Here is a 22,084-nt window from a genome sequence, read left to right on the forward strand (position 1 = left end):
CAAATGTACATGTCACAAGTTGCAAGTATATGCAACATATATAGATTTAGTGTAGTTAATTAACACTTGGATAATAAACGGGGGTGATCACCAATACTCGACTAAATTCCAAATATATACTTATAAGGAAAAGGATTTAGAAAACTTGAAAAATCCCATCTTTCCTATACGACCATCTTAATCAAATATAATAAAACTTTTTTTTCCCTTCAATTATATATCATCTTGTTTTGTTCCTCAAAAACTTGCATTTCTCCAAATTGCCTCGAGCTCTCTAGCAAAAGCCTTTTGCCTCCCTACGACAATGGTAATGTGATCCTTGTCCTCGATAACCTTAAGATTAGCTCTAGGGATTCTTGATCGCATGTTGTAACTGCATTCCACAGGGATCAGTTCGTCGTCTCGGCCATGAAATATCGCGACATTGCACTTGAGTCGATTTTTAACCTCGTCTATGTATCCTTCGATTTTTCCAGCCGTCCCGCAAATTATATTGTGTAATGTATGCCACGCAGCGTTGTGAGTGTGAAGGAAGAAACCCTCCATCAAGTATGTTCTGATCCTGGAAAAAAAAAAGTGAATAAAATTTGGTGTTGAAATTTCATATACTATGTTATCAAGGGAGAATCAGATAGGATATTTTGTAATTATTTCTTCAATATCCTTTTAATTTCTAAATTTTCTAATATTTCTTCAATATCCTTTTAATTTCTAAATTTTCTAATAAAATATAATATTATTTGCGATCATTATGATTTAAAATGAGATAAAAATTTACATGTGTTCAATTTTGGATCAGACAAGTGGAAATTTTGAGTATTGGATCTATCATTACTATACTTCTCTGACATGAATACTACTTTCATTAACGATCGAATTGGTCCACATGATTATCATTCAGAGGACAGAAAGAAACCTATTTCAAAGGTTTAATATCCATTACTGCATTTCTGTAAATATATGTATTTTTTTTTCAAAAAGAAAATGACATCAGTGGGAACAAATATTTAAATGTAATAATAGAACACACAACTAACATAATTAAATTGAAGTATGACGTCGAATTTATTTAAAAATTTGAATAATAATCCACTAAGAAAATGGGAACAAATTTTTAAAAAGCATTATATATATATATATATATCGCACCTGTTTCTTGTGAATAGTTTGGCGAGAAATTCCCACAAGCGGTGATTTTTGCATATAAGAAGACAAATGGTCCGACTAATATGCTCGTACCAGCAAGCCATGGACGCGCCCAAGCCAATCAGTGGCCACACGCGCCGTGGGGCTATCCTTCTCATCATGTACTGTGTCGCTTGTTCGCCCTTGGGTGTCGGAAAATATGGCTGCCACGACAATTTTTCGGTTTCAAACCCAAAAAAATAAAAAAATAAAAAAATTCAAACGATATATGAAAGTGTTTTTACATGGAATTATTCTTGATAATAAAATCAATCCAGTTAGATAGATATATCATGAGTAGTAAATGAAATCAACGTGAAATTGCGTACCGGCGCGAGTAGAGTCAGCGACTTGACCGACGTGGGATGGTTCACCGCAAGCGCAAGGGCCAAAATGCAGCCAAGCGAATGCGCTACGATGTGGAAACATTTCACTTTGTATGGCTCCATTACAGACCTTTCAATCATGTCCACATGCTCCCTCAGAGTGTATAAAGAATCTGTGGGCTTGGGGCTCCTCCCGAATCCTAGCAAGTCCACTGCCAGTAATCTGTACTTGGATTTTGCGGACTTGGAGAAATTTGGATATAGTGTCTCGCTCCAGAAAGCAGATGATGATATGAAGCCATGGATGAATAGCACATCTTCTTGCACGTTATCTGCTTAAAAATTTCAAAACCATTAATTAAGACATACAATTTAGATTTATAAAAAAAAAAATAATAATAATAATAATATTGGGTTTTAATCAGTTTCATTTTTGATATAAATATAGTCACAATTGCTGAATAGTCAATTTGAAATGTATAGTGAACACAACTAATTACAAACGTAAACAAATTAATTAAATGTGAGTTGTTCGTCTCCCTAATGATTTTGTTGAGCGAATTAAATGATGGGACTTTAATTTGTTTGTTTCTTACCTATTGCTCCATCAGCTTTGACAAAAAGAGTCTCTTCCCTAGACGAAGTCCACGAGGTGCAGGTTTTGCAATTGCAATCGGACCACCTGGGAACGGGGAACGTTTGCTGCGCTTGCAGCATTTCGATGATAGTCGAATTAACGGTGTAAGTCGGTCGAACCGTCCCGACTCGTCTCCTCGTTTTCCTTGAGGGATTTCTCGTCACCGTAGATTTCGAGACTTCGGACACAAGGGAGGGGCGAGTGTATAGTGTGTCGGAGATTTCTTCCAGCTGCAGCTTGCTGCAGGTCAATCGAACAATTTTCGATTCGCCTTGCTCCGAGACTAAGATCTTCCCACTTCTTGTGATCACTTCTTTTGAAGATGAACAATAACAAGGCTTGCATTCTGACTCGATCAAGAAATCAGCCACCCTGTACACGTAACACAACACGAAATCCAGGATGTCTAATAGAGCAAAAACGAGGAAACTCATGATTTCATTCAGGGACGTCCCTGCCATTGTTGAGAACTTTTGGATTTGATTCTTCATCTCCATTTATGCCACAAATGACAGCAGATTCTGACGAGCTCGATATTCGACGTGATCACAAATTTCTTTTCTTGAATCACATCAGTTTTCTTCTCCCTTTAATTCGAGAAAATGGCCACTCCCTCAGGCTATGCAGGGCAAAGAAAACATAATGTGAGAGTGTTTCTTCTCGAAAACAATCAAGAAAAGATATTGACAAGGGGACAAAGAAGAAAAGGCCGGATTTTTTTTTTGATACACGAAGACACGTAGAAGCAAATGAATTTATTTTAAGACTAAAATCATTTTGCAAGACATGGGGAAAGAAATAGGGTTGGTGGTGGTTGAACCTCCAGCAGAAGATGCTACAAGTTTTGCTCAAGAATTTAGACCCACGCTCAACAAGCTAAATAAATTAGTTCCTAGTTTTTTTTTTTTTTTTTTTTTTTTTTTTTTTTTTTTTTTTTNTCTTCCTTCTTTATATAAATAGTACTTTTTAAAAAAACCATTAAATTAAATCACAAAAATCAAGACAAACAGCTTGCAAGTAATTGCCATATTTCTTCCCTCGTTATAATATTACTTATGTTATAGACAAACCAAAATTAATGATGCAACCATTTTCAAAGGGAATAGGTCCCAAACTTGAGGCATTAATTGAAAGTTGTTTAGGCCACATGACTCCCATCTCTCCAACCTCTATATTACAAGGACAAAATTCTCTCGATCTTCTAATCCTTTAATCAATTTCGAGTGGTTAAATTAGCTAGGGATGTGAATGTGAAATCACTTCTTCCCTCGTTTTAAGAGAGGATTTTCACAAACTATTTATAAACTTCGGGTTAGAGGAGATCCTGGGTCGTTGTACGCTTTTATCTCCATTTCGAATGAATTTATAATCGTGGCGGTATGGTATCGAGTCGAGGGTCCTGTCTTTGAGTCTAGTTTAGCTAACCTTAAAACCAGGTCATCTAACTTCTATCTTGCCGGCCATGATGTGTTATTCATTCGGTATATGGGATTATATTGCTCTATGTTAAGGGACAATATATCTATTTGTCTCGTAGGTTGTCATAATTCAAAAACTACGATTCGCATACGAGCTTTGTGTTTGCTAAGGTTGCCATCTTATTTCATGCATGGAAGCTGACAAACGCAACTTAAGGGGATCAATTCTTCCCAACTTACACCATGCTTTCTTTCATATTTATTCAATATTAACCCAACATACAAAAAATAAAAATAAAAATAGCCTTGCGTGTTGAGGGGCCAAAATCGCAATTTTTTCATTATTTTTATTTAACTGATTTAGCATATATACTATTTTTTTATTTGACTTTATAACCATAGTCGGCACTAAATATGATTAATGAAAAATGCGTTTTTAAAATTTGTGTGGTGTATTGCCTTATTCATTGCGACATAATCTACTTTGGAATCCTCGAAAACCATAACTATATCTATTCGAGGACACTCTCATGTGCATCCAATTCTCCATATTTATATTCATTTGTTGGATCCAAAAAAAACGATCACGGACCACATATATAAAAATCAATGTCAATTTTTTAAAAAAGAATTATCGAAAAATAATAAAAATTTTCATAAATAACTTCTTGAAAGATATCTTAAATAAATCTTAATAAATATTCCATTATCTCTTCTAGTCTTGTTAAGCATAATCATGACTTGAATATTCTTGGACAAAAAACAACAAATCTACATCGGAAGCCAACAAAAATTAAACCAAATATGACCCAAAGCTAGTAATACGTAGGTGTCGTTTGTCTTAGAGACAATGTTTTTAGCTAAACAGCTTATATATGTACATATATTCACTTCATTTGGGTATTAATTAGTATAATAGAAATGGAAAAATGAGCTAAAAAAATATTTTTGGGAAAGAATGCTACGGCGTATTCCATCCAAACTGGAATTAATTAAGCTTCAGGAGCTTCCGGGATCCTAGATGAGACTGGAACTTTATTTGTCTGTATATATATGTTCAACTAAATTTACCTCAGTTAGCATATAATTATACAATATTTATACATGCATGAATATTGTAAAGGTTAACAAATTCTCAAAGTTTGTGTCACAGATAGGAAGATTGCCCTTAAAGGAGCAAATCAACAATTTCGAGAAAACCAGAGAATACATTGCGAGTGTGATGGGAGTAACAAACACAAACAATCTCTTCAAGAAAGCAATTTTCTCCATAACAATTGGATCAAATGATGTCATAAACTATTTCCAACCGATGGTTAATCCATTTCTAGGCAACAATATTAATGTTTCTCCAACCAAGTTTCAAGATTTCTTGGTATCCAATCTGACCATACAACTTGAGGTAACAAAAATAAAAGTTGAAATTTATTTCAAGTTCGAGAATAGTGCCTTTCTTTTTAATGATTCAACTTTTAAAAAGTCTGTAAAATTGCTTTAATAGACATCTTTAACTTTAAGAAGTTGTCTCCAAAAGTGATGTGCTATTTGCATGCAGTGGTTGAAACTTGAAGGAACAACTTCTAAAGTCGAACTGTATAAATGGTTATAAAAATCGTTAATTAATCCAAGATGATATTATTAAAAAGTGATTTTTTTTATATATATGATAAATCCTTAATGCTTTACGTGATATCTAGCCCTGATAAAAGGTTGAGTCACATTTTCTGAATAGTTCAATTTTTTCGCAAAGCGACTGTATGTGTTAGGAGCAAGAAAATTCGTAGTTGTGGGCATCGGACCTCTAGGCTGCATACCCTTTATTCAAGCCATCGATCTTATTCCATCCGGAAAATGCTCCGGTGAGGTAAATGCTCTGGTTCAAGGCTACAACCAGAAACTGCAAGCGAAGCGTGATCAAATGAATAGAGATTTATGGCCTAATTCTGTCTTTGTATATGCCAATTCATTTGACATTTTCAGAGATATCATCCTTAATTATCACAAATATGGTAAGCTGGCTAACCAAAGTACTTCTTGTTCCACTCAAACTTGTCATTTGTTATACATGCATGTACTAATTCTAAGATAAATTTTTCAATCCTAATTGACATATGATCATAAATGAACATATTACATATATAATCTGCGTGTATAGGTTTCGAGGACAACGACGGGCCTTGTTGCGGAGGATACTTCCCACCGTTCATGTGCTACAAAGGGAGAGACGCGAATTCGAGTTCTTCATTGTGCAGTGACCAGAAAAAATACGTGTTCTGGGATGCATACTGATGTGACCGGGTAAAAATGGATGCAAGATGCATTGGCAATTTCACCGGGTCGAGGAATGAAAATGATGAGGGATAAGAGCACGGCGAGATGTGTCCAAACCAGAGATTTTTCTCCTAAGAAAAACTGGCCTTGACCTGCAAACACGAAGGTAACCACGTGAATGGACGTATGATGGATGTCAGGCGTGGCCACTCCGATATTAAGTCAGCAGGTGAACGAAAAGAACTAATGTAACAAAAAAAATAGTATACAAGTGATGTATATTCTAGAGGATAAATGATGGGGGCAAGATATATGTCAATGAATCCTTTAATGTTTAAACAACCTTGATATTTATAGAAAGAAAGTCAATGACGATCTTGTTTTCAGTGCCCACTTACTAATTATGACAAAATAGTTGATCATACTCTGCTTTTCTAATACGCCAAACTGTCCTTTTCGCCTTGTGAAATCCATGCGATTTTGTCAATAATGATTGCAAAGATAAGGTATCTCATACTTGTGCACTCGAGTGGGGTATTATTTATATCGAGGTAACCCGGTTAGAAAGCCATCACCTGAGAACTCGTCTAGAAGCCCGGGCTTCTGAAAACCCGGAGAGATGATATTTCGGACATTCATTTGTCCGAATATTTGTTGGATTGGCCCAAAACACCCATGACATGGGCTTCCCCGTGGGTATCACCACATATCATCCCACAGAAGCAGCAAATCTAGTCGTAGCTGATCAATTAATGAATGGTGATTAAAGTGAGAGCCACCCTATGAATATTCGGGAGCTTTATGATTTAAAATGAATTAATGATTATGACATCAATATNCCAGGACTTGTCATCGGTACTAATTGTCTCAAACCCCATATCCATTTAGTTCATGAAATGAATAAAAATTTCAATTGTGTTTATTTTTATATCATCAACATTTTTTATTTTTTGATATTATCCATTGATGATTGATGTTCTGTCTTTTGGTATTCCAGATAATTTTATTACATCTATTGTTTTCCGCATATCCTTGATGTTTTGAATAAGTGATTTCGTGCCCATTGAATCTTATGTTTGTGTTTAATGAGTTATTGTGACCGGTCAATAATGCATGCTTATTGTTTTGACTTCTTCTTTGTGTGTTTAATCGTGGCAGCTGAATCAACGCTCAGGAAAGAAACAGATTTATCTATTTAATTATTGCTCACAGAAATCCTTTGAATCACACTTCCTCAAATTAACTGTTCACTCTACATCTATACGAATTTTATTTATGGCTTGCAGAAGTTGAATCAGACTTCCTTCGATTACATGTTCTCTCTACATCTACACAAATTTATCTATGACTTGTAAAAGTTCTTTGAATCCTACTTATGAAAAACAACACACTCTATTTTGCAAAAAATAACACAAGTGAATTGTTGATGAAAGTCGAAGAAAAGTAACTATTGGTTTGACTTTTGGATTTGCGGCTTACAATGGCTATTCAAAGTTTCCACAAGAAACTCTTCATTATATTTTATTACCTTAATAAATACAATAATAAATTTATTCTAATTTCCATCGTTAAATGGATTATAGCTATTAAAATATTATTTTTTGTCAGTTTTATGAAAACTTGTTTACAGTGGAATATATTATGTATGAAACGTTGATGATCATGTATTGTACATTGTCATATTATTTTTAAGTTATTTATTTATCTTTGAAGTTGGTTATTTATTTTAAAATCATAGTTTGCAATATTTTTATTATACTATATTATTTTTTCTATGATCACATTTTTTCAAATATATATTATATATATGTGTGCAAATATATATGTAATATATTAGAACACATTAGAATAAAGATTATATATTTCTAAAATAATGTTTTGCTTTAGTTGTTTTTATGATTTAGCCGAAAAACCATGGTATCATGCAAGAATTACATTATTCCGCCTTGATAGGTATTCGAGTTGATGAAATATGTGAGCATTTGACTAATGGTCAAGAATTCAATTTCATACACCAACCCCTTCTTGAGTGATCCTACTGCACAGAATTTGCTCAGTGCGATTTTATATGACTAGCATAGTATATATTATTGCATTAGTCTGATAAATAATTGAGATACCAAATGATGCAATTCATCAATAAATGAATTTAAAAAATAGAGGGGAAAAAAAAAGAACAGAAGAGTGGAAAAATCAAAATTAAAGAATAAAAACTTTAAATAAATATCTTGAACGTGTTCTATACTAGTACGATAAAAACTTAAAAAATGTAACAAAAATGACGTAAAAATGTTGCGGCATGGTGGGGATACTAAATATAGGTGTAGAAATCATAGAAGATATATAATTCAAAGTGGCAACATTAGAAGAGACGACCGATTAGAGTACACACTTTTCTTTAAAGAATGTAGAAATTAGTTACATTCAAATAATAAATGCTACCGTTCGTAAATCAGTAGTCGGCAGTGGGAATACCACAATTTTATTGACTTGGTGAAATTGTTTCTTTATTATTATTAGTATTTCTCCACTCTTCTTTTGTTTTCCTTTTTCAATCAATGCATCCGAGCAACTACCGTCGGAGCAACAAACTACCCAGCAAGCTTCATCTAAATTTCATCAGGGGTTAATTGGGTTGGTATTATGTTGAATTTGAGATCCCACAATTGATTAGATTCTCCATAATTCTTAAAATAACCACTTTTAGATATCTAAAAACTAATTCAAATCTCACATTAAAAGAAATGATAAGTTGGATAATAATCTCATGTCACATTAAAATACGAATTTCGATGAATAAATTTGAAGTTCATGATTTCAAATCCACGATAACAAATCTATTGGTTTGTTTGGGATAAGTATATTAAAAAAATTATTTCAAATCCCAATTTATTATTATTTTTTATTATGATGGATTTCAAATTCAAATCGTTAGTGTATAAACACGAATCATCAGAAGTATCCAATTAAATAAATTCAAGCTCAAAAGTTATAATTGGGCTTACAATATAGCGTTGAAGCCCATATCTTGGGTATGGCTATGCTTTACCTCACTTTATTTTAAATCGTATGCTTCTCTCTCCATCATTTAGGTGGAGTTTTTGGAGTGAGAGAGAGCAAGAAAATACGGTTGATCCACTCATTATTTTACCTGAATCCACTCCCAAATAATATTCCCAAAAAATGAAATGCTCTCCTCAACTTTTTCGTCTAATAATCTCAAGGTATAAATTGTGTTTGTATATAAACAATTTGGTCGTCGATGTTAACCCATGAACAAAAGGTTTGGTAAGAATATCAGCACTGTCGAAAAATAATAGTAATAATGATGATGGGTAATTTGTTTCAGAATAAAATTCGGTTTGTGAACTACGACACCATACATATTTGCTTGCTTATACTGAGTGAAGTATTTATGACAAATAAAAAAGAAGAAGAAAAAACACTGCTTTAAACATATCCATGAATTGGCACAATTATTGTTTGGTCCTGTTGCATCACAATGGGTCCAATAGGCAATAAATTTCCCGATCATCACGTTTAATATTTATACATACATAGATACACACACATCCTTAAATAATTAGCTACATACATATATATAATTTTAGTAATATTTTAGTTTTGGAAGATTTTTACTGATAATTACAGAAAACTAGAGATTTAGTCAGTGATAATTTGAGTTACTAATGAAAAGATTATTTCTAATAAAGAAGACATGATAGCTAGGAGACCATCCATGTGGAAATATGATGTAATTAATGATTTAGACAGATTGAGCATGTACGTCTTTTCTTGTATATGGGATATACTGATTCGAGCTGGATATGTTAATTTTTATTTGTGCTTCAAATATTTCAAATCCTAAATACTTACGTTACATATAAACTTTTTTTTTATATGCTCATTTCCCAAAAGTACTTGTTAATATATTATATCACAGTTGATCAAAATATTTTAATACGAGGAAGTTTGAGTCGGTGAAGTATATAAGTTTTGATAAATTTTTAAAAAAACTTTGAACCAAAAAACAAATTTTAAAAGGCAAACCCTCCAACTCGAAACTTCAACAAGAAAATGGTTCCAAAAGCAGTGAAGCCAGCCAACTACCATTATCTTCTTCCACTCATTCAATACTCATGTGGATCATATCATATCTTCTAAGTAAAGTAACTTAATTTTTGTATAACTTTTCAAGAACTGACCATTTGGAGAACAAATTAACATATTAGACTATCCCTAAAAAAAATTAACACAATCATCACAAATAAAAGAAGAAAATAAATGTGAGAGAAGCTAGTAAAAGCGAAAGGGATATTGACATTTAAAAGAGACCACCTCATTCCCACCATTCCCCATCCATATGCTGTCAATAAATACAGAGAAAGAGGTGCACCAGCATGTGATGCACGTAACTTTTCCCTCTCCCTCTCTTCAAATTGTCTTTTGATCAAATGGCTTAGAATTATATATGTATGGACCTACTACACTTAGCAAAGCACAAAGGCAAAAGAAATAGGTGGTATTATTGGTGGCCGAGAATATTTAAGTTTCTTCAAAAGAAAAGGCATCCAATCTTACCCAAAAACGATCGAGTTAAAGCAAGATTACACCCCATGTTAATGGAGGAGATGATGATGGTGATGATGAAGATAAGAAGCCATGAAACTCCCTCCACTTGTGTTCATCAACACAACAATCATACCAATTTCCCTATCAAAACTTCAAGTTCTAGTCCAACTTGGAAACTTTACGAAAATCCCTTTTATATTTCTCAACAAAATCAAACGCTGCAGCATCAAGAACATAGCTCAACCGATAAGAAGCAAATTCACAGGCTCCACCTGCCTATATCCTCGCGTAAAATCGCGGCTTCTTTCTGGGATTTGACGTTTATCAAGCCTTTCATGGGATCTGAACTCGAAATGGCTAAGGCTCAGATCAATGAGCTGAAAGGTGAGCTAGAGTGTGAGCGAAAAGAACGTAAGAAAATGGAGTCTTTGAATAAAAGGCTGGCTAAGGAACTGTCGGAAGAGAGGAAGGGCAGAGAATCATTAGAGAGAGTATGCGGAGAGCTAGCTAAAGAAATTTCATCTGATAAAGGAGAGATAGCGAGATTGAAGAAAGGTATTGAAGAAGAAAGGAAAATGCTTCGCCTGGCGGAGGTTATCAGGGAAGAGAGAGTGCAAATGAAACTCGCGGAGGCGAAAATCCTGTTAGAAGAGAAGTTCACTGAGCTGGAAGTAGCTAAAAAGATGGGAGCTGAACCATCTTTATCATCTTCTTCGGAAGCAAAACAAGAAGCGGAGATCGATAATCAAGAAACACACGTTCATACAATGGCGGTTATTCAGAAAAAATCATCTCCAGAAGCCGAAAATCCTCACATAAAAAGAGGGATTAAAGGGTTCGTTGAATTCCCGAGAGTGGTTCGAGCAATTGGGTGCAGAAGTAGTAAGCAACTGAGCAACAAATTGGAATGTCAAAAGGCTCAGTTGAAGATTCTGCTAAAACAGAAAGAGCCTGTGAGATTTAACGGCGTGATTGCAAGATAAGATCACATATTTTGATTAGTTTGATGTGCTAATTGTTAATTTGTTAGAGTTGATTTTGTGATTGAATTTGTTTCTTTTTGGGTAGCAGATTCTTAAGCTTGCTGTATGTGAATATGGCTTATTACCCCACGGGAGAAGAAATCTCTTGAATATTGGCTTAAGAAAATGTTTGCTAGCTTTGATTATGGATTTGTGATTAATATATGGATTTGGTGGAAGTAATCATGAGTAGATCTCAACCAATAAAAATAGGATCGACAGTAATGGAATTACTTTCCATCACAAGAGGAACAGAAACAACCAATTCAGCTACCTGCTTTGAAGACCATAGCTGCTGGCTTCTTCGTTGATACTTATCAATTTCATGTTCACATCTTTTATCTCATGGCCCATATTACTACGAAATGCAACATTACTAGGGACCGACGAGCAGAAGCAGCAGCATAGCTTCTGCTTCATTTGAGTTTGGATCTCAACTTTACTACGTATTATCTCGTAATTGAACTCGTCCATCAAGTTGTCCACTTCATAGGCGACGTCCTCCAGATTTTGTAGCCACTGCTTCACGGTTTGATCGTTTCCAGTCTTCCGATTCGATGCTTCAACTTAGAATGCCTGAATCATTCTCAAATCTTTGTCCCAGCTTTTTCAGTTCATTCTTGAAACCCCGACAACAGAAATCAGCTTCTCCACCAAAACTTGAACAGCATCGATCGCTATTTCAGCCATCCCTGAACTTTGTTCTGCCGTTGAAAAGTTCGATCAGTTGCGTGTTCCTACTTCTGAAGCCTAAAGAGTTGACGTTAGATTTGTATTTCTTTACCAGTTGGCCAAGTAATGTTATACTTAATTTTGCAATTAAATTAATTAATGCTTTCGGGAAGAAGAAAAACTTGAACAAGTGAAATCTCCATAACCGTATTTGAAAGAAACTTACAGGATGTTCAAATGAAAAATATATGCAGACTAGTATTTATACACAGTAAACCAAAACAATAAAATACGAATAAAGAATACTAAAGAATAATGGAGATGAGCGTGTTTCTTCAAATGCCCTTCTAATACTCCCCTCGAGATGGAGAGTGGATATTTTGGATTCCCACCTTGACCATTAAATCCCGAAATCTTCCACGAAGAAGAGATTTTGTGAAGATCTCAGCTAGTTGCAAATGCGAGGAAACATAGAAAACTTCGATGATTCCAGCATGTAATCTTTCACGTGCGACGTGGCAATCAATATCGATATGCGTCTTTCGTTCATGAAAAATGGGTTCGAAGCAATATGTATGGCTGACTGGCTGTCACCAAACAGAGCCACTGGACCAACAATGTGAATGTGCACATCACTGAATAAAGACAACATTCAAACTACTTCATAAGTGTCATTTGCCATGGATCTATAATCAGCTTCAGCTGAAGATTTAGATACTGTATGTTCCTTGTTTGATTTCCAATATATGAGGGAATCTCCAAGGAGGACTCAAAATCTAGAAATTGATCACGAGCGTCCGAACAATCTGCCCAATCTGAGTCTGTGAACAGGGGCGGAGCCACCTCCAGCTAGGGTGGACTCGATGCGCAATTTATTATTAGGCTTGTATTGTTATTTTTTTATTTATAATATCCAAAAATTGAATATTTATGAAATTTGAAAAATAATTCTTTGTTGTAATTTTTTGGGATAATTGAATTTTTCTAGTTAGATTACTCAGAAATGAAGAAAAAAAAACTACCAAGTTATTTTAAATCAAAAAAGCATATATCAACAAATAATGGGCAAACATCATTTATAGTCTGTGAGTGAATAAAATATCGGTTTCAACCAAATAACAGATCGAACTGAATTAATTTGAAAAATCGGTTCTGTGTTGAGATGCAATAATTGTCTCTACTGGGTAAAGCGATCGAACCATGATACTTTTGATGTTGTACGGTTTAAAATATTTGAGTTGTACCATTACCACCAGCTATAACTTTTGGTAAAGCGGCAAGCGCCTGGTCTTACATTCGTTTTATTCAGAAGTTTTAAAAATATAAGCCAGTTCGGTTCGATTTCAGTTTTTAATAAACTTCAGTTAATCTAACAAATTGAACTTTTATAAATAAAATTAATATTATTAAATTTTCTAATAAAGTTCCTGAATATATAAATATTAAAAATTTCTAATAAAATTTATTGGACGATAGAAATACACTTAAAAACATTTTTTAATAAATAAAATTTAAATTTATTTAATCTAATTTTTATATTGCACTTTTTTTTATTTAAAACTTGAATATTTTTAAAAAATTTAAAATTTCGGTTAATTGTTACTGATCGAAATAACCGATTTTTTCGGTTGTTATGTTTTCATGATAAAGTTCAGTCGGTTCGTTTTGTCGAAAAAAGTTCGGTTAATTCTATTTCTGAAAATTCAGTTCGATTTTGATCGAACTTATTACTGTCTAACACAAAATCAAGTCAACCCCAGATACTTATGAATCTTGACATCGCCCCTGTATGTGAACAAACTTGACTTGAGATCAGAGGAGGAATCATAGAGTAAGCCTTGACCTACTGTGCCTTCAACATATTTGAGCACCGAACACACAGCTTGCTAGTCTTTATCTCGTGGAACAGACACAAATTGACTAAGTTTGTTGACGGAGTAAGCCAAGTTAGGCCGAGTGACAGTAAGATAAAGAAGTTTGCCACTACTTGCGATAAAATGAGAAATCAGGAAGCAATTCACCATCATTTTGTGGGAGTTTGAGATTGACATCCATAGTAGTTGGATTTTCTTGCGCACTTGAGTAACTTTTCAGATTTTGGCAAGCCAAACAATGTCTTGATGATTGAAAGATAATAATGTTAGAAAATCGAGAAATGAAAGGGGCAAATCTAAAATAACATCAATCTTATTTTTCTTTTTACTGAAAATAAGGAATAGGGATTCTCAAATCAAGATGAACATCAGAGCAAAGTTCTTTACAAGCCATCATATTCCCATTTCTCACGCACATACATTGCAATAATGGGTTAAAACTTAATTCCCATTACTGCATATGGTTTTCTCATGTTAACCATCTTCGAAGATCCGTAGTCGAGCATGGCGAAATCTCTCCACCAATACTATCTGTGTAACATGAATAATTCGACTGTTGCTCCATCCCTACATAGCCCGCTTTTACACTCTTGAAGCTTGGACTTCTCAGATTCTGGTTAAAGCTACCGAATCCCCAATTCGCATAATACGGTTCTGGTATAGGGTATGTGAGACGTTTTTTAGCCGACCCTCCACCACGATCTCTATCGGGAGTGAAGGGCCTTTGTCTTGGTGCACTGTGTGATCTAACCCGGGCTTTTGCTGACTCGGTGCTAGCCATGTAATTAGGCATCATGGTGTTGTTTGAGCATGGCATGGAGCGTAGACTCGGGGTATTTGCAGTTGAATAGCTGCTTTCATCTCTTAGGCATCTGGGGCTCGAGGAACGAACTTGCAGGGGCCGTGGTTTTGGTACAGTGGATGGGGTTATAGGAGATTGAGTAATAGTGTGAAGTGATGATGATCTATGGTGAGATGAGACCGCGGCATGTGGGATAGATTGCCTGTGAAGTGGGCTTTGGCAGTTCGATTTTCGAGCATTCGTGGACGAATAAGAGGACGTCGTTTTTTGAGAGTCAATCTCAACCGTTTTGAAGGAGTCCCTTCTACGTTCTGTTGAAGCCCTGCTGCCGATCTCACTTTGCTTTGTTGCTGTTGTCCACTTATCAAGGTAACTTGCTCTGTTTTCGAGCTCGTTTTCGCCTTCATCGTATGGATTCCTATAGGAATCCCATATCTTATTCTGAAACAAAGAAATGGTTTTTAAAACCCTTCTGATCAAGAGATAGCAATGAAAACAGAGTCGTCTGAAGTCAAATCACACTTGAAAATCACATAACAGTTCATTCAAGAACTATGAAGAAATCAGTCAATCTGCATGAAGTCGACTTTTTGAATAGTTGGTATGTTATTGTATTCTAGTCGATAGTACAGTACTACGATTTAAATACTTCTTTCTACACCTCAATGGCATATATCCCGACACCAAGAACTACAAATGAAGGAATAAAAGCAAAACTGGCGATGACCCACCGGTCACCCTCAATACTTCTTGTAAGCAAATCTTGGTCAACTTCTGACCAAGGTTTGAGGGACCTCGAAATGTGACAAAACTAGTGTTAGCCCACTTTTTATACGTATCTCATGTCATAAGCCTTAAAACAGAGCTCCAACCCAAAAATTTGCCTGAAAACTCCATCCAATTTATTAGTTATTCCACATTTTATTACGGATCTCATATGAGACATGTAACGTAACAAAATTTTGAGAAACAAACACATACAATGGTCCAATCTAGATGACTTTCACTAACTATCAATATTCGAAATTTACAACTTAATCCAACTTGTTTTGAGCTCCATTACCATTACAAAAGAATAGTGGCCCTTCCCTAGGTTGACCACTCTATTGTGCCGACTCTCAAGAGCAACACCAAGTTAAAAAATAAATCCAAACCCAAAGATTAGCATTTTAAGTAAATATTATTAGCCACACCACCTTTTTTTTATGGGGCTAATATGAGACACGTAACATAGCCTGACTTTATCAGTTTTACACCACTACTTGTTAACATATAAAAATTATAGTTGAGCCCTACTTCATAAGTTTTTGTACTACTAGTATTGGTATTTTACTGAAAGTTATTGTAAAGACAGAGACCTGTTGGGATAAAGCAAAAGCCAGGGTATTTTCACGCGTGGATTCAGCTTCATTGCTGGCTTTTACAATGTCATCAAGGTCCTCAAGTGTACTTGGGCAGTCTCTCCATTCATCAGTGGCCCAGCTTCCATCTCTAGACTGTAAAACAACCATCATCAAATTACAATCAAACAATTGTACAGTAAAAAAAATCAAGACACAAATCAATCAAGAAAACATACCATGGACCTCCTGTTTCTTATGTCGTTAAGGTACATAGTACGGTTTGTTTCCCCAGGCATTGATCTTCTCCCTTCATCATGCGAAAGCCGGGCACGTTGATCACGCACTCGGGCCTGAACTCGAAGGAGAGCTTGCATGCATTTCATGGTCATATTAGCTTGTTTTCTTACATTCTGCCCTCTTACTAGAGCTTGAAGTTTCACTATTCCTTTAAGCGCTGCTAGAGCACTCCTCGCCTACATTCATTTTCAAAACACTCGTGAGGGAACTAGACACTTATAATGTGTCGAATCGGCTAATAAGTTGTTTGACTCGAGCTCCATAATAACTGAAGCTCGTTCGGAACCACCATTTCTTTTGGCCTCCTATTTCTAGGAATTATTCGATCTTCGAGTAATTTGACGTTGAGTTGGGTCTATTATCATGGAAAGCTGCTTTAACACTTGTATCTTTCATTCAAAATATTCAAAGTCTTGATAACTTGCTTAAATGGAACCAACCCTTCGTACGACTCGAGTCAACTAATGTTGATACTGAATAATATCTAAATTTTCAGTTACATCAATTATTAGCAACCTCCATAGGAGCCGCAAAGTCGAATTTGAATTAAAAAACGTATGAACCTGAATATAAGCATGTAAAATTTTAAAAAGTTACAGTCATTCATCCATGAAAATTCAAACAATATGAATCAATTGCAAAACAGCAATATTCAGATATTCCAGAAAGGCGTTGTCATTTTAGCATTGCTCATTTAATTTTTACCTTCACTACTGTAAGTTATGGAAGTCTGTAAATGACTTACTAGGTATCGCCTAAATGCAGTTTGAATGACTTTGGCCGCAGAATGCTCTTTAAATGAAGCGGCATTAGTTGGCTGAGTCAACCTGATTATCTCAACCGCCGCTTTCGCAGTCGCCACCGCAGCTTCAACCGCCGCGGCCGTGGCCGCAGCCACGGCTATGGCATGTCTATGCTCGGAAGCCAACACAGTCTCATCTGTTGCAACTATTTTTCCTTCATTTACATTACTAGATTGCTTCTTGAACAGCCATCTCCTCCTCTTCTCTGTCTTCTGCACAAAACCCACGAATCCAAATGAAAAATTATTTAGTAAAACACTTTACACTTCCAAATTACTACGCCAAATGTTAAAAAAAATTGGAGTTTGTAGAATGACACATCTATCACCTTTTCTTCTTGTTGATCTTGATGCTCCGTTATCCTTCTGCAGCTTTTCTTGTCAGTGTCTTTGGTTGGAGACCTGAAAGCTCTTTTCACTGCTGTCAACCATGAACTACCTCCCGTCTTTCCCATCGAAAAGTTTGCGGAGATGCTGTACGTACGAAGTGGAGGAAGGAAGGATATATAGAGTAAATATTTATATATAATACACAACACAGAGATTCGTTTATTCCTTTGTCACATTAGGCGATTTCATTTGCAGATACGCCCCGAATAAAAGTAAATCAACCTCTTAATGTATAATAAATACCCATTATATATTACAATTATTAATCTAGTGAAACTGACGAGGTTTATATTTCTGTTTGAACACAATAAATGTTGTGTACTACTCCAATTTAGAGTCTGATTCAGTTAATTGTAATGAATGAGTTTGTGTGCAGAAAAGAAAGTCATTGGAGCGGAGGTGATAGATAACATAGAAGAAGGGTAGTAGCATTCGGTTGCAGTTCTATTTTTGGCTTAAAATGGTAATTGGGTCGTTAAAAGTGACAGGTAAAAAGCTCCAATTTATTTAGGTATTTTTGTAGTGGCATCCGAGTGGTATTTACTAAAGGACATTAACGTGAGAGAGAAAAAGAGAGAGAGTTTCAAATGAAAGAAAGCTGTCACATAGGAATCCCATGCCCATTTACTTACATGATAAATGGTGATTCTATGATTTTTTATACAAGTTGTTCTCATAAACATGATTTAAAAACAAATTATGTGGCATAAAATCATCCTATTAACACATAATAAAACTGAAAAGACCAAAAAAAAAAAGGTGGGCTTTGTGATTGAACGTGCCATAAATAATTGCTGACTCTCCTCTTGCCTTCACGTGGTCTGTGTCATTATGCAAGTGAACCGTTGGTAAAAAGAAAAGGAGCCATTTTATCAAATGCGTTGGCTAATTTTCACTCTTTTTTTGGGAGTAAAGATTAACAGATCTGTTAAAAAAAATTAGGGCATCTATATTTTAAATAAAATATTATTTACCGGTACTGGGAAAGAAACTGTAGAGCAGACTATAAAATAATGAATAGAGTCGTGTTTTAAAGTAAACTGTGCCAAGAATCTTGAGTTTCAGTTCGAAATGTGATGCGTTAAAAAAAAAGATATATCAAATTCAATAGAATCATTTTATTCCCAAAATAAATCCACATGGATTACTATTATATCAGATAGCAAGACATGTGCAGGTGCAGGGGAATCCAGATTCTATTTATTTTTTATTTTGGTTTTTTTGGGTAAAGGGGGCCAGTGACAGTGGTGCATTTACCTCTGGACTGGTCAAACAATATTCAAAATACGGTGGAGCAAACGGTGTGCTGCGCTCAAAAAGATTAATCTATGGACCACAGTATATTATCACTTATGAAGCTTTTACTTGGAAAACTGGACTTTGTATTTTATTCTCTGCAATGATATTCTACGGTCTTTGCTGGTGTAAGATTTTATTAGCAGCAACCCTGGCTCAAAGGGGGAGTAAAATTTTGAAATTTATTATTATTTAAAGAACTTAATTAGGCAGTATAGTGATCTATAGTCGACCGAGCTTAGTTCCCGCCATTTCTGACTTGATGAAACTTCTGTACGATGTTGCAAGGAAATCCCAGCTGCACAGTTCAATCTACAAGTAAGGAAAGATATTTATTCACATAAGGATTAAGAAAATCAATGAATCATCCATGTTGGTATTTGTCATTCCTTTGAATCTTAACTCCGAAAGACCGTATGCATCTAACTTGGGCCAGTTCATGACTGAATTCCGCCCTGTGTATGTCAAACGTAGTCATTGGTTGTTGTAAATCCACTCGGTGCAGATAAATCCCTCCCCGGTGTTGTAAAAATTGTCTGTGTCATGCCTATTTTCTTCGATGTAGACTAGTTAACGCTCCAATATCTAACTGTAATATGAGATGCTCGTTAAAGAATGAGCATCAGGTCCAACTTCCACATGAAGTTGAAGCTGAACCTCAAAGGGATATTTGTTCATATATTCTGAAAGTATTTTCATTTCCCAGAAATATGCGTACATCCTTATTTTATAATTCTTTCTTTACAGTAAAAAAATTTTTGTTCAGGAAACAATCGAATTCACACCATATTCTCCTATCCACTTTTCGTAAAAAATTGGAAATATACCTTAATTTATGTTGAATATTATATAAGTTTGTGTAAATGAAAAGATTTGGTAATTTTTCAATGAACAGAATTGTATTGTATGATTAGCTGAGTCTCATAATGGATATGGGGAAATACCAGTTATAAAAATTGTCAGCAAATTAAATAAAATTTAAAGAAATTTGTGCTGGGTCTGTAATATACTAATATTTCAGCTCACAAGCTATATATTTTGGAAAGGAGCAATCATTTGCATAAGGCTACCAAGTCCAAATCAGGCAAAAAGATTTCCAGCTGCTCATTTAGCCTTTTTACTAGCCAGGACGTTATTATAGCTGGGTGTGGGCCGTGAATTGTAAGAGGAGAAACAAAAAATAATAAAAATCCAAATTAGAAAAGTTTATGATCGGAAACCTATTTAGAGAGTTTTTAGAAGAATCACTTCTTCGAGTCTAGCCGAGTATAAATGTTTTGGAGTATTTGTGAAAACCAGCTAGTTGAATTTCTACCACTTTTAACCAAAATCTAAAAGTAAGATTGAGATGTCTTTTTGTCAGCTTAATTCTGTTTTTTTGTTAATAGTTTAAAGTTACAATATATCATTCGAATCTTTAAAAAATTGATAATATTTCACAATTACTCTCATTTTTTCTAAATATTGTTGAGATTTTTTAAAATGTTAAATTTTATGAAAAAAAAAAAAATGGAATCAATTTTTCTCTAAAACACTAGTTCCTTACTTTTGCTTCTCCTGCACTTTCAAAAAATCTCTAAAATAATCACTTTAAAATAAGCAAAAATTCTCTCAAAAACTATTTTAATCATTATCCTATCTTCACCAAATTTGTTTTTCGGATAAAAATGTTATCTTGAAGTCAAATATTTAACTAGCTTTTCATGCAAACCACTATGTGTGAGTAAATTTCTATCTATATATGAGGGATATCAATTCAAAATGATGACAAATCATCAGTTAAAATTTTGAAAAGAAAGAAGTATGAATACTTACTTGATTTGATGAAATTTTGGTCACAAAGGTGAAGAGTGGTGGGTTTGTTATTAGTAAAGGTTTTTGCGTTAAAACGTAGGCATCAATCGGGTGAAAGAAAGTGAAACGTCACGAAGAAACATGAGAAATCAGTGTCATATTGTCCTCTTTAATTAATTTCTCAACACTAATTGGCCAAAACCCCCTTTCCCCTTCTTTCTTATCAAATGATTAACAAAATGTCTTTTTATTTCCTTAATGAATATCATTTTGACTCTTTAATTTCCCACTATACACCGGTCTGTCGGTAAACCCCACTTTATATTTAATTTGTTGAAACATCATGTGATATATATATATATATATNGCTGAGCCCGTTTGGGTTGCGGGCCAATATTGGTCGGGCCCAAACGGGGCGGGTTGGCCCGCCAAATTAGGGTATAATTTTATATTTTTAAATTTTATATAAAAATTGGAATACGTCTCCTGCGCCTCCATCACTCTTTTATATTATTTCTTTCTTATTTTTCTCCTTGGACTCACCACCATCACTTACTCTGATAAAATCTGAATCTCTGTAAATTTTATTCATGAATCTTAAAGGAAAGAAATTTCTGTAAATTTTATTCATGAATCTTAAAATAATTTTTAAGCATAACAGTTGTTTGTGAACCTAAGAGCGATTTTGTTTGAAGTCCGACGAGTTGTAGTGAAAATTTGTGGATCCGACGAAGGTTTGATAATTATGTGTATTGTTGAACACATAATATTTTCTAAAATTTATAACATTTTCTTTCATCGACTTTCTGTTCTCTTCCATGTCTCAATCTTCATGTTTTCATTATTTTTAAATTTAGTCCCCAACAAGTCATATAATTTGGAAGTATTAATTATTATTTAGGTTTTGATATATTTACTCTTTATTGTCGTCTATTTTAATCAGATTGCTGAATTAGTATCGGACAAGTCGGCAAGTTCTGAAGTCACATTAATGTCATGTCAACATTCATCAAATATGACCGAAAAGCAAAAAAAAAAAAAAAAAAAAAAAANGCATTGAAACTAAAATTTGAAAGTTATGTGTGTTAAAATTAATTTAAAACAGAAAAAGTCATTGGACAAAAATACCATATTTCTTTTAAATTAACTACAAGACGACACATAGAGGTTTTTGGCTCGAATTTAATTGGTTAATTACAAACTTAAAAAAACTTTGCATCGAGTAAATATTTTGTTCAGTTATAATTGTTATTTTTTTAAAAAAATCGATTTCTGGATTATAAATATTATCTATACAAATATTCGACCTAACTAAATTTTTTTAACCACGTAACAATTTTAAACACGTACGAAGGCTTGAAAAAAAATCAAAAAACAGGAAAC

General features: G+C 34.4%; 3 protein-coding genes and 1 pseudogene across 6 annotated transcripts; 2 read left to right on the plus strand and 2 right to left on the minus strand.

Moving 5' to 3' along the window:
- LOC140967094 (probable lysophospholipase BODYGUARD 3) lies at positions 1–3,032 on the minus strand. Of its 2 annotated transcripts, none has more exons than XM_073427467.1 (4): positions 2,108–3,032; positions 1,515–1,846; positions 1,150–1,349; positions 1–562 (listed from the first exon to the last, which is right to left on the minus strand). In XM_073427467.1, the coding sequence occupies exons 1-4, from the start codon at positions 2,643–2,645 to the stop codon at positions 238–240; spliced, it is 1,395 nt and encodes a 464-aa protein (XP_073283568.1). In that variant the 5' UTR covers positions 2,646–3,032; the 3' UTR covers positions 1–237. The 2 variants fall into 2 exon arrangements, with proteins under 2 accessions (XP_073283568.1, XP_073283569.1); XM_073427468.1 differs by having other exon boundaries at positions 3–562; positions 1,515–1,843; positions 2,108–3,031.
- LOC140967075 (GDSL esterase/lipase At5g41890-like) lies at positions 2,935–6,652 on the plus strand (annotated as a pseudogene).
- A 3,543-nt stretch (positions 6,653–10,195) lies between these two features.
- On the plus strand, positions 10,196–11,828 carry LOC140967083 (protein BRANCHLESS TRICHOME-like). The gene has a single exon (XM_073427446.1). It carries the CDS (start codon positions 10,313–10,315, stop codon positions 11,390–11,392), a length of 1,080 nt encoding a protein of 359 aa, XP_073283547.1. The 5' UTR covers positions 10,196–10,312; the 3' UTR covers positions 11,393–11,828.
- Positions 11,829–13,910: 2,082 nt separating this feature from the next.
- On the minus strand, positions 13,911–17,847 carry LOC140967095 (protein IQ-DOMAIN 18-like). 3 transcript variants are annotated; one of them, XM_073427472.1, is made up of 5 exons: positions 17,551–17,847; positions 17,165–17,431; positions 16,359–16,595; positions 16,138–16,275; positions 13,911–15,220 (listed from the first exon to the last, which is right to left on the minus strand). In XM_073427472.1, exons 1-5 carry the CDS (start codon positions 17,674–17,676, stop codon positions 14,447–14,449), a joined length of 1,542 nt encoding a protein of 513 aa, XP_073283573.1. In that variant the 5' UTR covers positions 17,677–17,847; the 3' UTR covers positions 13,911–14,446. The 3 variants fall into 3 exon arrangements, with proteins under 3 accessions (XP_073283573.1, XP_073283571.1, XP_073283570.1); XM_073427470.1 differs by having other exon boundaries at positions 17,165–17,422; positions 17,542–17,847; XM_073427469.1 differs by having other exon boundaries at positions 13,914–15,220; positions 17,165–17,434; positions 17,551–17,845.
- Between the last annotated feature and the right edge of the window lie 4,237 nt (positions 17,848–22,084).

Source organism: Primulina huaijiensis, unplaced genomic scaffold (assembly GCF_012295235.1).
Source record: "Primulina huaijiensis isolate GDHJ02 unplaced genomic scaffold, ASM1229523v2 scaffold23605, whole genome shotgun sequence".
NCBI lineage: Eukaryota > Viridiplantae > Streptophyta > Magnoliopsida > Lamiales > Gesneriaceae > Primulina > Primulina huaijiensis.